Source organism: Oryza glaberrima, chromosome 3 (genome assembly GCF_000147395.1).
Source record: "Oryza glaberrima chromosome 3, OglaRS2, whole genome shotgun sequence".
Taxonomy (NCBI): domain Eukaryota; kingdom Viridiplantae; phylum Streptophyta; class Magnoliopsida; order Poales; family Poaceae; genus Oryza; species Oryza glaberrima.
This window is the reverse complement of record NC_068328.1, coordinates 10,420,796-10,434,330: the sequence shown is the minus strand read 5'-3', so window position 1 is coordinate 10,434,330 and position 13,535 is coordinate 10,420,796. Positions and strand designations below refer to the sequence as shown.

At 47.4% G+C, this 13,535-nt stretch overlaps 2 protein-coding genes and 1 pseudogene across 2 annotated transcripts; all 3 read right to left on the bottom strand.

Annotated features, from left to right (window-relative positions):
* Window positions 1–76: 76 nt before the first annotated feature.
* On the bottom strand, window positions 77–2,184 carry LOC127767228 (formin-like protein 5; annotated as a pseudogene).
* A 127-nt stretch (window positions 2,185–2,311) lies between these two features.
* LOC127767229 (uncharacterized) lies at window positions 2,312–3,834 on the bottom strand. Its single transcript, XM_052292495.1, has 3 exons — window positions 3,652–3,834; window positions 3,505–3,549; window positions 2,312–3,426 (listed from the first exon to the last, which is right to left on the bottom strand). The coding sequence occupies exons 1-3, from the start codon at window positions 3,757–3,759 to the stop codon at window positions 2,980–2,982; spliced, it is 600 nt and encodes a 199-aa protein (XP_052148455.1). The 5' UTR covers window positions 3,760–3,834; the 3' UTR covers window positions 2,312–2,979.
* A 661-nt stretch (window positions 3,835–4,495) lies between these two features.
* Window positions 4,496–8,632, bottom strand: LOC127768289 (DEAD-box ATP-dependent RNA helicase 24). The gene is made up of 5 exons (XM_052293838.1): window positions 7,900–8,632; window positions 5,524–6,752; window positions 5,292–5,328; window positions 4,783–5,206; window positions 4,496–4,672 (listed from the first exon to the last, which is right to left on the bottom strand). Exons 1-5 carry the CDS (start codon window positions 8,471–8,473, stop codon window positions 4,621–4,623), a joined length of 2,316 nt encoding a protein of 771 aa, XP_052149798.1. The 5' UTR covers window positions 8,474–8,632; the 3' UTR covers window positions 4,496–4,620.
* Window positions 8,633–13,535: the final 4,903 nt, after the last annotated feature.

Here is a 13,535-nt window from a genome sequence, read left to right as displayed (position 1 = left end):
TCTGTGTACATAAGCGCAATCTATCAATTTGTATGTGCTAGTGAAGAATTCAAAATCTGCGGATATCACTTCAATCCATCTTATGCCAATTGGATAGGATAAAGACCATCACAAAGGGGTCATGAAACTAGAAATGATTTGATTCTAAATCTGAGTTATCCAAATGTGCGCCGTTCATGTTGCCGGGTAGTACAAATTAACAACAGTGACAGGAAGTAAAAAATTAGGAATCAGCAGGAGAACAAAAGCTGCAATTAGGGGGTGGTAAACGATCTAACATTTTAGGCTTTTAGCCTACAAAATTTAAAGGCTGGTTTTAAAATAGGATGAACAAAATTTCTGTTTATTTTCAAATTGGGTTTAAAATAGGATGAACTTTTCTATTTATTTATAACTAAAAATATATGAGAATTAGATCTTTATCCATAATGATCCCATAGCTGCAACAGGTGATTACAAACAACAATTAGGATCAACAGTACATACATCTGTGTTGGCTCGAAAGATTGCAAGAGGACAAGCTTAACAATGCACTCCCTCCCTAATACGCCGGCCTGCCCCAGAAAACTCCCGGCGGCGGCGGCGGCGATTGCTGCTGCTGCAGCTGCAAGGTGGGAGGAGGTGGCTGATGCAGCGCTGGAGCTGGCGGCGATCTGATGTGGCCCCAGTGCGGCAGCGGCGACGGCTGCGGCGGCGGAGGTTGAGCACCCCAGAACGGCGCGCCCCAGAATGGTGCCGGGTAACACGGCGGCACCGTCGGTGGGCTCCAGAAAGGTCGCTGTCCCGCCGGGGGATGCTGCGCGAACGCAGGCGCTCCTGGGAACGGCGGCGGCGCCAGTGGCACCGCCGCCGGCAACGGCAGGCCCCACGACAGCCATGGCACCACCGCGGGCGACGCGCCGAAGTGTAGGGGTCGGGGAGGAAGCGGCGCCAACGTCGGCTGGCCGCAGTACGGTGGGGGAGGAGGAGGCGGCGCCAACGTGGGCTGGCCGTAGTACGGTGGGGGAGGAGGAGGAGGCGGCGGTGCCACCATCTCGCGTGGTGGCGGAGGCGGAGGAGGCGGCGGCGTCGCGTGTGGTGGCGAGGGAGGCGGCGGAGGCGGAGTTGGAGAACGCGTCCACCGCGGCGGAGTCGACGGCGGTGGCGGCAACCACTCCCCATCTTCCTTCTCCTCCACCTCCATCGACGAGCCACCGTCGTCGGGCTCGGGCGGCCTGTGACCGTAGGCCGAGCTGCGGCTCCGCTTGGACCGCGCGTGGCGCCCGGCGAGCACGAAGTCCGCGGGGCGGGGATCGGGCTCCACCGGCTCCGGCGCGTCCCCGGGCGACGCGGCCAAGACGGCCACGGAGCCGATGGGGCACTCCGTCCACCCGATGGCGTCCACGTCGGCGCTCACCACGTCGGCGGCGATGACGGCGTCGGACGGCGGGCCCTCCGCCGCGCGGTGCAGCGTGGAGCGCCGCGGCGGCTGTAGGTCCACCTGCCCCACCAGCCGACGCATGATGTCGCTCTGCTCGCAACTCCGCCTCGTCACACATAACGCTCGCAACAACGAGAGAGAAAAAAAAAGAAGACCGAAACGTATCGAGAAGGCAACCAACCAACCTTGTTGGAGCGGTGGAGCTTGACGAAGCCGTGCATGGAGATGATCTGTGTGCCGCCCGCCCACCGGAGTACGTGACATGCATGCCGCCAACACAGAAAGATCAAGCACAACGAAAACAGAAGCAGCAATCTAGACTAAAAAGAACACAACACAAGCAGACGACGGCGTGCGGGCGTGCGGGCGTACGTACGTGGTTGAGGTGGTCGATGGTGAGGCGGGTGCCCCATGGGTCGACGAAGAAACGGTGGTACCTCTCCAGCGTCAGGGGCCCTCCCTGCATCTCCCTCCCTCGCCCCCTCGGCGCCATGGTAGGTTCTTCCTCCCTCCTCTGTTTCTCTCCTCTTCTCTTCCCCGACGCAACTCTGCTTTCACCTCTAGGAGTCTCCTCTTGTTTCTTTCCGCTACCTCTGCTCTGCTCTGCTCAGCGCTGCACAAGGGAACCTGGGGAGCAAAAGCTTGGTTGTTGGTGGGTGGTGGGGCCCACCTGCAGGCTTTCGCACAGGAGAGGAGGATTGGATACATTTTACTCTTGACCGGGCCTGAACAGGAGGAGATGATGGAGGAGCCGAGGTGGGAAGTGCGTGACGAATCTCGTCAGATCATTCATGCTGCAGCAGGGTGGTTGCACCAAAAGAGGGATTATCAAAGCCATTGCTGTGTCCGGTTCGTTTCGCGTGTTGCTCATCAGTTGATCGACGAGAACGATAAGGTGAAAATACCTGCCCGGGCGACGCGGCATGTTGCCTTGCCGGCAGAGGGCTAGACAGAGCAGCTTTTGCCTTGCCTTTCCTTGCCGGCATGTTGCCATTTTCGTTCACCAATGTGGTGGATAGGTGAACGTGAACACTGCTGCACACCTCTGCGTTTCACTATTCTTTCCTGGTTTCAATGCACCCATATCTTTGGTTTCAATGCGTACCCTGATAAATGCAGGACTGCAGGTGCAGTTCCAAAGATTGGAAAAGAACGTTTTACCACCTACCATATCATGCCACAGGACAAGAACATTGCAACCCATTCTTGGACGAAATGGATGAGGACGAGAGCATTGCAACCATGATTCTTGGAGGAAATGGATCGACCAATACATGTAATAAGTGATAACCACGAAACAGCAAACAGCTTTAATTGAGTAAGCATGTTAGGTTTGATCCTTTAACACGGATGGATTCATCTAAGCCGGTAAAATTTACAGACCAGCGGTAAAGCAAAATGTAGGACGTCAACTGAACTTTAAACACCAGAGCTAAGCTGAGCACAACCCAAAACAAACACTAATGCAACTTAGTACTGGCGGTGATTAGTACTACTAGTAAGAACCAAGGAGAGGCCATGGCGTCGCCGCCCTGCAGATGGAGGAGCCCCGGGCTCCGTCAGGCGGTGGCCGCCAAGTTCTCGACGGACGGGAGCGTGAGCAACTGCACGACGCGCCGCTTCCTCCCCCTCATGGCCGCCTTCCCCTGGCCCTTCTTGCACCGCTTCCGGATCACCACCGCCCCGGGGGGCGCGGGCGAGCAGGCGCTGAGTATGCTCGGCGGGGAGACGCGCTCCACGGCGGTGGAGCCAGGGCGGATGGCCGCGATCGGCATGTGGGCGGCGGAGGGCGCCGCGTCGCCGCCGCCGGCGCGGATGGAGAGGAGGGAGCCGACGGGGCACTCGCGCCAGCCGAGGTCCTCGATGTCGTCCCTGGCCTCGTCCATGGTGAGCAGCGCGTCCGACGGCTTGGCGGCGCCGCGCGGTGGCGCGGCCGCGTTGATGCCGACGGTGGAGCGGCGCGGGCGCATGAGGTCGAACTTGTTGAGCGCGTCCACGATCACCGGCTGCGAGACACGCGTCACGGGTTTTTGCGGAAGAACCGAACCGAAATGGGGGCAAATAGAGGTGGATTGGGAGGGTACCTTGTTCTGGCGGTGGAACTTGATGAACCCGTGCATGAAGACGATCTGCGCGACGCGACCAGCAGCAGAGGAAGACGATGAGTGGAGGGAGAGGGGGGCGGGACGGGAGTCGGGAGGGAGGGAAGAGGGTGTGGGTAGTACATGTACCTGGTTGAGGTGGTCCATGGTGAGGCCGTGGCCGGAGCGGGTGGTGAAGAAGAGGATGTAGTCCTCGAGAGTCAGCCGCGGTCGCTGGTCCATCGGCAGCTTCGGCATCGCCGTCGCCGCTCCCTCCCTGTCTCTCCACACGAGCACACCAACTACGCTACACGCCCTCCCTCCCTCCCTCCCTCCCGCGATCCGGCGACCGTGGCACAGCGCGGAATCGTTTATAGGTGACCGTGGCAGCTTTGCGAATTTTGGGGGGATTGGGAAACCAAGCCGGGAGCGGGCACCAAAAAGTTTCCGCGCGCTCCAGCCCCGGCCCGTCCCCCAGAACGCACCGCCCCAGCCAGCTGGGTCTGGATGGCCCACATGTCAGTGTCTCATTTTCCTCTTGGACGGTAATCAAAGCCTTGCACCGAACACCCAACCCAGAGAAAAATTTCATATTCCCCGTTCGAACCTAATGTTCCAGTTGCATATTAGCGGCATGCAGCTGGGTCATACGTTGGATATAAACAACACAAAACTTTACTTATTTTGAGACGAAGAAATTAACATTTAAAAAATAAATACATTATCAAAATATATTAACGTTATATTTAATGAAACTAATTTAATGTTATAGATGTCGTTAAGTTTTTCATAAATTTAGTCAAACCTACGAAGTTTGACTAGAAAAGAAAAGTTGTAGTTTGAAAAAAAAGAGGTTAAAACGATTTATAATATAAAACATATTATAAACGGAGAAAATAGTTGTCTAGAACAGAAAACGGGCGTGCACATGGTTGATGGAAGGACGTTAAACAGCGAGCAAATGGGGCATGGTCGCATAGATATACAACAAGCGTGCAAGCTCACCAGGAAATTGTATCATTCACATCATGTAATCTACATGTTACAGTCAATATATGTTTCATCAGGGCAGAAGAACAAAAATGGAGAGAATTTTGGTACATTGGGTTCCCCCAAGGCCTAGCGATCCCACCCCGACGGCCGCTTTCTCTCCCTCGTGCGATCCCTCGAGCTGCAATCCAAGAGAATTTTGACCGTTGGTTAGCATACACAACATATAACAGGCGTGTCATAAGTACTAACAAAATTACCAGGGAAGCAGTACTATGCAAGGGCACGCACCTTTCAGGGTTTGGGTTCGCATTTTCAACAGTGTTTTCTGCAGGTCTGGAAGCAGGGACAAAGGAGGGCGCAGGCTGTACTGCCCGTGCTTGGTTTGCGTCTCCTCCTATGGTGCCACCAGAAACAAAACCACGGAGTGCCGGTCTCACAAAGGAGGAAGGAGCACCTCTTGAAGGTGCGCTGTTGCTTGGTGTATTTGATGAAGAGGCAGAGACAAAGCTGCTCTTAAAATTTTGCATCATCCCTGTCTTCAATGAATTTACTGCAGCAGATCTTGGAGCAGGCACCGATCCTGATTCAGCATTGTACCCTATGCCAAGGCCAAAGTCAACCCCACGTACACCACGCCCACGACCACGGGCACCGCTACCGCCGCCACCCCCGCCTCCTCCTCCACCTTTTCCTTTGCCACTTTTCTTCCCACCTGATGAGGATAACTAATTGTCAGAACAATCTGCCACAAAAAAGCTCTATGCCATCTGTTCTGCGATGAAATAAACAAGATATACCTTTTCTTGAATCCCGGTTTGCTCTGAATCTTCCATCCTGCAATTCATATCACCAATGTATCAGAAAAGGAAATAGGTTGTTCATGCAATAGTGACTAGGAGAAAGTTTAGTGATAGCATGCACATGTTGCAACTTTTCAATTTAAATTCACTGTGTTTTAACTAAAATTGAATGCAAATTACTCTGCATAGAGAGACAATACAAAATGTTTGTGCATAAGCAAAAACTCACCTTCATTGCCAGATCCATTAGTTCATTTGGCACATCCTGTCCTGCAGCAATCAAACAATGAACCAATTCACCTGCAAAGCGCACCTCCTTCTGTGTAATCAGAGTATATGCAGTTCCATCTTTATCACCAGCACGGCCAGTTCTTCCTATCCGATGAATATGCATATCCATTTCTTTTGCAATATCGAAATTAACAACTGTTTTAATCGACTTAATGTCCAGACCACGTGCAGCAACATCAGTTGCTACTAGGACGTGATAAACCCCGGATTTGAACTTCTGCAATGTCTCCATGCGAGAAGCTTGATCCTTGTCACCATGAAGTGCTGCAATTCTGAAACCTCTCTGATTTAACTGGCTCTCAATCTCATCAACTCTGGCCTTCTTAGCTGCAAATACAAGAACGTCTCCATCATCAATCATCCCAGGAAGTTTTTCCAGAAGCCAAGGCATCTTCTCAGCATCAGAAGGGAGTACATTTACAACTTGCTTAATGTCTTCATTAGCACTGCCAACCTGACCTACTGTAACTCTAATAGGGTCAGTCAAAATTTCTCTAGCCAAACATTCCACTTTGTATGGCATTGTTGCTGAGAAAAGCAAGGTTTGTCGGTCTGGTCTAATTTGACCAACGATGGATCTTATCTGAGGCTCAAATCCAAGATCGAACATGCGATCAGCTTCATCAAGAACCAAATAAGTTGCCCTAAACATCTTCAATGCCTTCATCTTAAGCAAGTCTATTAATCTCCCTGGGGTAGCAATGACTATTTCACAGCCTGCCTTCAGTTCTTTGAATTGATCAAATTTGGAAACCCCACCATATACAGCAGCAACTCGAAGATTGTAAGGTTTGGCAAACTTCTTAGCTTCAAGGTATATCTGATGTGCCAATTCTCTTGTTGGAGCACATACCACACCTATTGGCCCTTCTTCTTTCTCAAGCTCAGGCTGATCCATAATGTGAACAATCATGGGGAGTACAAAAGCTGCAGTTTTGCCAGAACCAGTTTTAGCAATACCAATGATATCTCTGCCTGAAAGTACAATTGGTAAAGCCTGGCACTGGATTGTAGTTGGTTTTTCATAACCCTGCTTGGCAATGGCATTCATTAGTTGTACAGGAAACCCACAATCTGCAAAGCTTTTGATTGGTCTTGGCACATCAAAACCTGAAACTCGAATTGCCAAACTTTTCATATAATCAGCCACCTCTTGCTCACTCATCCCTACAAGAGAACAGTAAGGTTTCATTCAGTACAGGACTATTCATATCACGCAGAACGAAAAAAAAAAGGCATAATTGTCATGATCAATCGTGTCTGTAGATGTTATTACCATATCAAACATGAACAAATATGTGCATAACTCAAAATTTCATTGACCTGCTAATATAGGAAGGTACACAGAACAGGAAAGAGACAACCAATGCTCAACTAGCTGAAAATGATGGTCCTTCATTTGGACATACAACTAATGTAATGTTTAAGCTGGAACAGGGAAAGTAATATTTGGGCCTATGACTAGTAAAACTAAATTCTCTAGCTAGTATTCTCAAATACAATAACAACAGAAAAAAATCCACAATCCAAGCGGGAAATGTTGTTACATATGGCACTAAAGACCGGAAGATTCTACTTGAGCACAAATACAGAGAAAAACGTCCCTTAGATCATGTGATGCAAATGCAATAAGAGTTTGCTCATCTGTCCTTTCATCATGAGTGTATATCTCAACTTCTATATATATACAGTTAGGTAGGCCAGATCAATCTTGCTATTGAGTATTGACAATTTGACATATGCCAGGGCTGCATTTATCCATTTAGAACACTAGCAAGTAGCTTCATAAGCAAGTCTAGAGACAGTGCCAAAGTAATTCCTGAATTCCTAATGTTGAATTAACAAACCTATTGGAATGCATTACAATAGTACATTGTACCATTGTCAAAAGGGGATATGGATAATGATGTACTGAAAAATTGCTTCATTGTGAAGTGCACGGCCACATGCACATAGAGATTGCAAAAAGTTATAAGCTAGCGCATGCCTTCTCAAAATAACAAAGTGGCAACATCTATTATAATCTCCAGTGCCAAACCATAAACAACGTATCAAACTATCAACATAGAAGAAATCCCAGAACTACAAACAGTTTCCAAATCCTATTTCATGACGATGATTTTCATTTGACATGGTTCAAGCTGGTAATTTCACCGTTGAGATTTCAGTATCCAAATAGAACAGTAGTTGGATTTCCTAGCTACAGGTGAGACCTAATTAACCTTTGCACCATAAAAGCAGAGACCCAGGTTATCATAATTCATAAGCTCAATGAGACATGAAATATGCTATTATACGGGGCAATGTGCTTCACCTGAAACCGAGGGCTTCTCCTCGTAGAAATCCTTGTTGAAGGGTTCATACTCGATGGTGGAATGGTCGAGCGGCGGAATAGGCTCGATCTTCTTCTTGTCCACCACTATGGGGTTGTCGTCGGAGTCGTACTCCATCATGCCGGCGTCCACGGCCTTGGCCGCAGCGTAGACCTCCTCGTCGGAGTCGTACCCGGCGTGCATGGCGTCGGCGGCGAGCGCGAGCCCGGAATCCTTCTTGGCCCGGAGGAAGCTCTCCACGGGGTCGTCCTCGTCGTCGGAGTCCGCGCGCCGGAGCGCCTCGGGCTTGGGCGCCGGCGGCGGCGCGCGAATCTCCTCCTGGATCTCGGCCATGAAGGCGTCGAGCGGATCGATCTCCTCCTCATCCCCCGCCGCCCCGCCTCCCCCCGCGGGGGGCGCGTCCGACGGGGCCGCCGCGTCGTCGGAGAAGGCGATGTCGTCGAGGTCGGGGTCGTCGGCGGGGACGTAGAGGCGCTGGGGAGGCTGGGAGCGCTCGAAGCTGTAGGAAGTGGGGCGAGGGATGCTGAATCCCCCGAGCTTGGGCCGCTTCGACATGACCGGGCGGGCGGGGGGCGGTAGGTAGGGAGAGGCGGAGGCAGCGGGCGGGGGAGCGCGCGAGCTAGGGTTTGCGACGCGAGGAAGAGGGAGGAAGACGATGGCAAGCGCGCAGAATTTCGGTTGGGTCGTGGACTCGCGGCTCGCGGGCGCTGGCGGGCTGGGCCGTGGCTGTGGTGGATCTACGACGGATGGAAAAAGTACACCAAAGGTACCTTAACTTATCAGAGAGCAACGAAAAATCGGACGTCTCGTGTGAGACGAAAAATAGGACTTCTCGTGCGACCGTGTGATGAACCATCCATCATGCAGTTTGCATCAGCCATACATCATACATGAATTAAGCTAGTTTTAAACTATTTTTTCTCTTAAAATATTTATCCAAATCATAATTCGATTGCACCATTAAATCCGTTGTAATTAAATCTTTAAAACAAGACCACACATGAATATAATCCGACGAAAAAAAATAGCTTATTATTGAATTATTTTTAAATATTACACGTTGTTGCGCTAAGTATATCGGAATTGTTTCACTAATTAGATCGAAAATGTTTCATCGGACGTTGTTTCACCTTATATGAAAATAATTTTCAGCGAATAGTGAAAGGATGTTTCAATTCACTGTGATATTTGATCCATACATAGTGAAATATTACAAGTACACTATGTGAAACATTTTAAAAATTGAAAAAAAAATCGTACGGTCAAATGTTGCAGTTGATCAACAAGTGAAACATTAAGTTATATATGGTGAAACAGAAAAATAGCAACTGAAACATTTAAATATTTTATGAAACATGATGAAAATACACGTCGAAACATGCCGCTGTCACATATGAAACAACAAGTATTAACGGTTTGAAACACATGTTTTTCTTTTATCAAAATATAATCATGCAATATCTTGTTGTAAAGATTTAATTACAACGAATACAACGGTGTGATCGGATCATAGATTGAATAAGTAATTTAAGAGAAAAATCATTTTGAAGCTTGCTAAAATACATGTATATATGCATGCATGAGGTGGAGAGAGTAGTAGCAGGTAGTTTCAGGAATTTTATGAAACACACTGAAGACACGTATTGAAACATATCACTATCATGTATGAACATTTTGTTTTAACGGTTTGAAACACATGTTTTTCTTTTGAGATAATATAATCATGTGATATCTTGTTGTAAAGATTTAATTGCAACGAATACAACGGTGTGATCGGTTTGTATATCGGATAAGTAATTTAGGAGAGAAAATATTTAAAGAGAGGAGGAAAGAATGAAAAGAAACGGCTAGACATGTATGTTACAGTGACAAGGGTTCATCCAATCCACAGGCCTGATTTGACGTCAACAGAGAAAAAGAAGAAATTAAGTAATAAGGAGTAAGCTGGTTGTAGGTGTTCGATGTTTTCTGTCTGATCGGATGTTCGAAGAGAAGCATTTTCGCAACTTATCATCGAGTTACAAAATCGTCCCCCAACTGCAAAACTAGATATACGACATCTCTCAACTTACAAAACCGTTCACTTTAGGTCATTCGGTGGTTTTGACCCCGGTTTTATCCGACGTGGCAGCTGAGTCAGCATGGGACCCACGTGTCAGGATGTCCACGTTAGCACCTTCTCTCTTTCCCTCTTCCTTCTCTCTCGCACTCTTCTCGTTCTCGTTGCCATCGCGGTGCTGCATCTTGGATGTAGAGGATCTCGCCCTGCGCGACGGCGAGCTGCATCTGCAGCTGCGACGCCTGGTTCTACAGGAAGGAGATGGCCTCGACGTAGCCGTAGAAAAACGGAGCGGTTCATTAATGCGTAATTAATTAAGTATTAGCTATTAATGCATAATTAATTAAGTATTAGCTATTTTTTTAAAACATGTATCAATATGATTTTTTTAAACAACTTTCATGTAGAAACTTTTTGAAAAAAAACACATCGTTTCGCAGTTTGAAAAGTGTATGAGTGGAACACGAGGGAGAAGGGTTGGGAACACGGAGCAAGGAACACACCCTAAGATTTGAATGTGATGATATGTTTTCTTCTTTCCTCAATCCTTATTTCGTCCACGAAAGAAGGAATGTGCGGTACATAGGAGTATTATTTTAAAGACAAACAAATGTGATAAGCATATAGGTATAGTAGGCTCCCAGTAATGATTGCGTTCGTTTAAGCATTTTGAGTGGGCTAAACAGTTGCACATGAAATGAAAAAAGTCACTGATTAATTAAGCAGTATTCGCTATTATAAAATTTAAAAGTAAATTAATTTGACTTTTTTAAAAGAAAATCGTACATAGAAGATATTTTATAACGGAATTGCTAACCTTCTTTCGACAGAAATTGCACCTCCCAAATTTTGCAATTTTTGGAACATCGGATGAGCTTTGAGATTCGTGCTCCAGGCTCTCTTCCAACTCCGGGAACCTCCTCTTCTTCTCCGGCGCCGGCGACACCCTAGACTCCGGCAGAGGACCCTACGGGTTAGGGTCCTGGGGTGGGGTGGGAGTGGGAGGGGGAGGGGAAGGAGAGGAGTTTGCCATCTCTAGAGGGATGACCAGGGGAGGCGGCAGCTCGGCGGTGGGCGGCGAGGCGCCGGAGCTGCGGGGCTGGAGGAGGGCAGTGGGCCGGTGTTGGTGGTGGGGGCATCTCGTCGCCGATGCTCGGGAAGGGGGAGGGGGAGGGGGGTCTCGCCGGTGCCGTTGACGCCCTCCGGACAGCCGGCGAGGTGGGCGGTGGCGGTGGGGGATCAGGCGGAGTAGAGAAAAGAGCGATGGGGGCGGCAGAACAAGCGATGTGAGGGGAACGGAAGGAGAAGAGCTAGGGTTAATGTCTCTGCACGAATCTTAAAGCATATCCGATGGTAAAAAATTTGAAAGATGGGAGATTGGATTTTCTATCAATAGATATATAGACAGTCCCATTTTATAAACAATACTCCCACCGTTTCACAATGTAAGACTTTTAGTATTACCCACATATATATAGGTGTTAATGAATCTAAACACATACATATATCTAAATTCACTAACATATAAATGAATGTGAGTAATGCTAGAAAGTCTTAAATTATAAAACGGAGGAAGTATATCTTTATCCGTTCGAATAACGTACTCAGGGCAAGTACTGTAATGCTCCATAAGCTACCCCTAAATGTGCCACATTGGATTGAGTGATGAGGTGGAGGAGAGAAGTGAGGAGAGAGATGGTGAACCACCCCCAAATGAAGAGGTAACCTCCACACAAATTTCAAGAGGGGTGTGAAAGTATAAGAGACATTGGTATTTGTGTACTAGAGGTGACATATTGTATAGGTTACCTCTTAATTTATGGGCCTGTTTGGCACAGCTCCAGCTCCAGCTCAACCCCTTCTGGAGCTGGAGCTGAGCTGGAGCTCAGCCAAATAGTTTCAGCTCCACCAGAACTGGGAGTAGAGTTGGGTGGAGCTCTCTCACAAAATGTACTAGAGTTGTGGAGCTGGGTTTAGACAGCTCCACAACTCCACTCCAGACTCAACTCCTGGAGTTATATTTAGGAGTTGGAGCTGTACCAAACAGGCCCTATGAGTGAATGATGTGGATAAATTTAGATGTGGCACATCTACCATAACACTTGCCCTCATGAGAAAATAAGGAAGTGGCTGTCAAAAAGCTCAAAAGAACTCTAATGAAGCAAGAATGTAGTGGGACCGAAGGCTGCTTATATCCTTATCAAACCATCTCTTTCGTAGGAGTACCAGGCAAGCCAATTGAGATCCTCTATAGTACTGCATGTGCAGTACTGCTCACTGGCCCGGGCCCACATGTCAGTGAGCAGTACTGCAGAGTACCTGCATCCCAGGCAAGCATACCGTTATCTGTCTTTTCTTTATTAAACAAACAATTATTATGTTCTCTAAAGTTTGAGGAGAAGGGGATTGAGAAGATTGGGAAGATACGCAAAATGAGGTGAGCCATTAGCACATGATTAATTGAGTATTAACTATTTTAAATTTTAAAAATGAATTAATATAATTTTTTAAACAACTTTCCTATAAAATTTTTTTACAAAAAATACACCGTTTAGTAGTTTAGAAAGCGTGCGCGTGGAATACGATGGGCTTTCTCACCCAATCCCCCATGAACGAACGCACCCTAATTCACCAATTAAGCGATCCTAGGCGCTGAGAATATCTCCTTTTCACCGTGCGGAAGACGGAGAAATTTCCTTCATGCTGTAACCTGTAATGTATCGCCTGCTTTCCTTCATGCAAAGAAATTTCCATCATTTATCCTGTCTCGTTTCAAATGGTCCTTTGCTCCACGAGTTAATCCATGGACCTATTAAATAAAGCATAACCATAAAAAGAATCCGATGTCCTGACAAAACAATGAACAACATAATTCAGCCATGCATGTAAGCGTCTGGAACGCACCAACCTGGGTGACCAGGGACTAATTAAACTACTACCAATGTCCTAGGATGCATCACAGTGTCTTAATCTAATGAATGAACAGTAACTGTAGTTACTAAGTAAGCTTTGGATACATAAAAAAAAGATCCTTTTCGAAGTCCACAAGTTTCAACTCCACTGCTGCTCCGTAGACCGTAGGTCTATCTATTAGCAATATTTAATAGGTAGTATTACTAATTTAGTTGTATCTGTATATATATCCACACTATAACTTTTACTATCACATCCCTTTTGAGATAAACATAGTTTTGAAATAACTACAGTCAATTCTTAAACTTTTAGCAACTAATGGACGGCGTATCATGCGAAATGTTTTACGATTTTGATTTGTAAAAAGAAACACACTTTGGCATGATTAACTTTCAAGATCGTGTCAATAGGAATCGCTCTTTGGTTTCAACGAGACAACGACTTAATGATGTGTGGCGCATTGAATGGCCTACTGAATAAATTTACATTTCAGCCCCTTGCATGTTTCAGCCCATAAGCTTACCAATAATTCAATATACAGTACACATTTGATTTACAACCATGCCTCTCCGGACCTACTTGTCAGCCACTCGAAATCCTAATTTCCTCTTATTTCACACCCATCTCGATCTCTTCCTCCCCCTT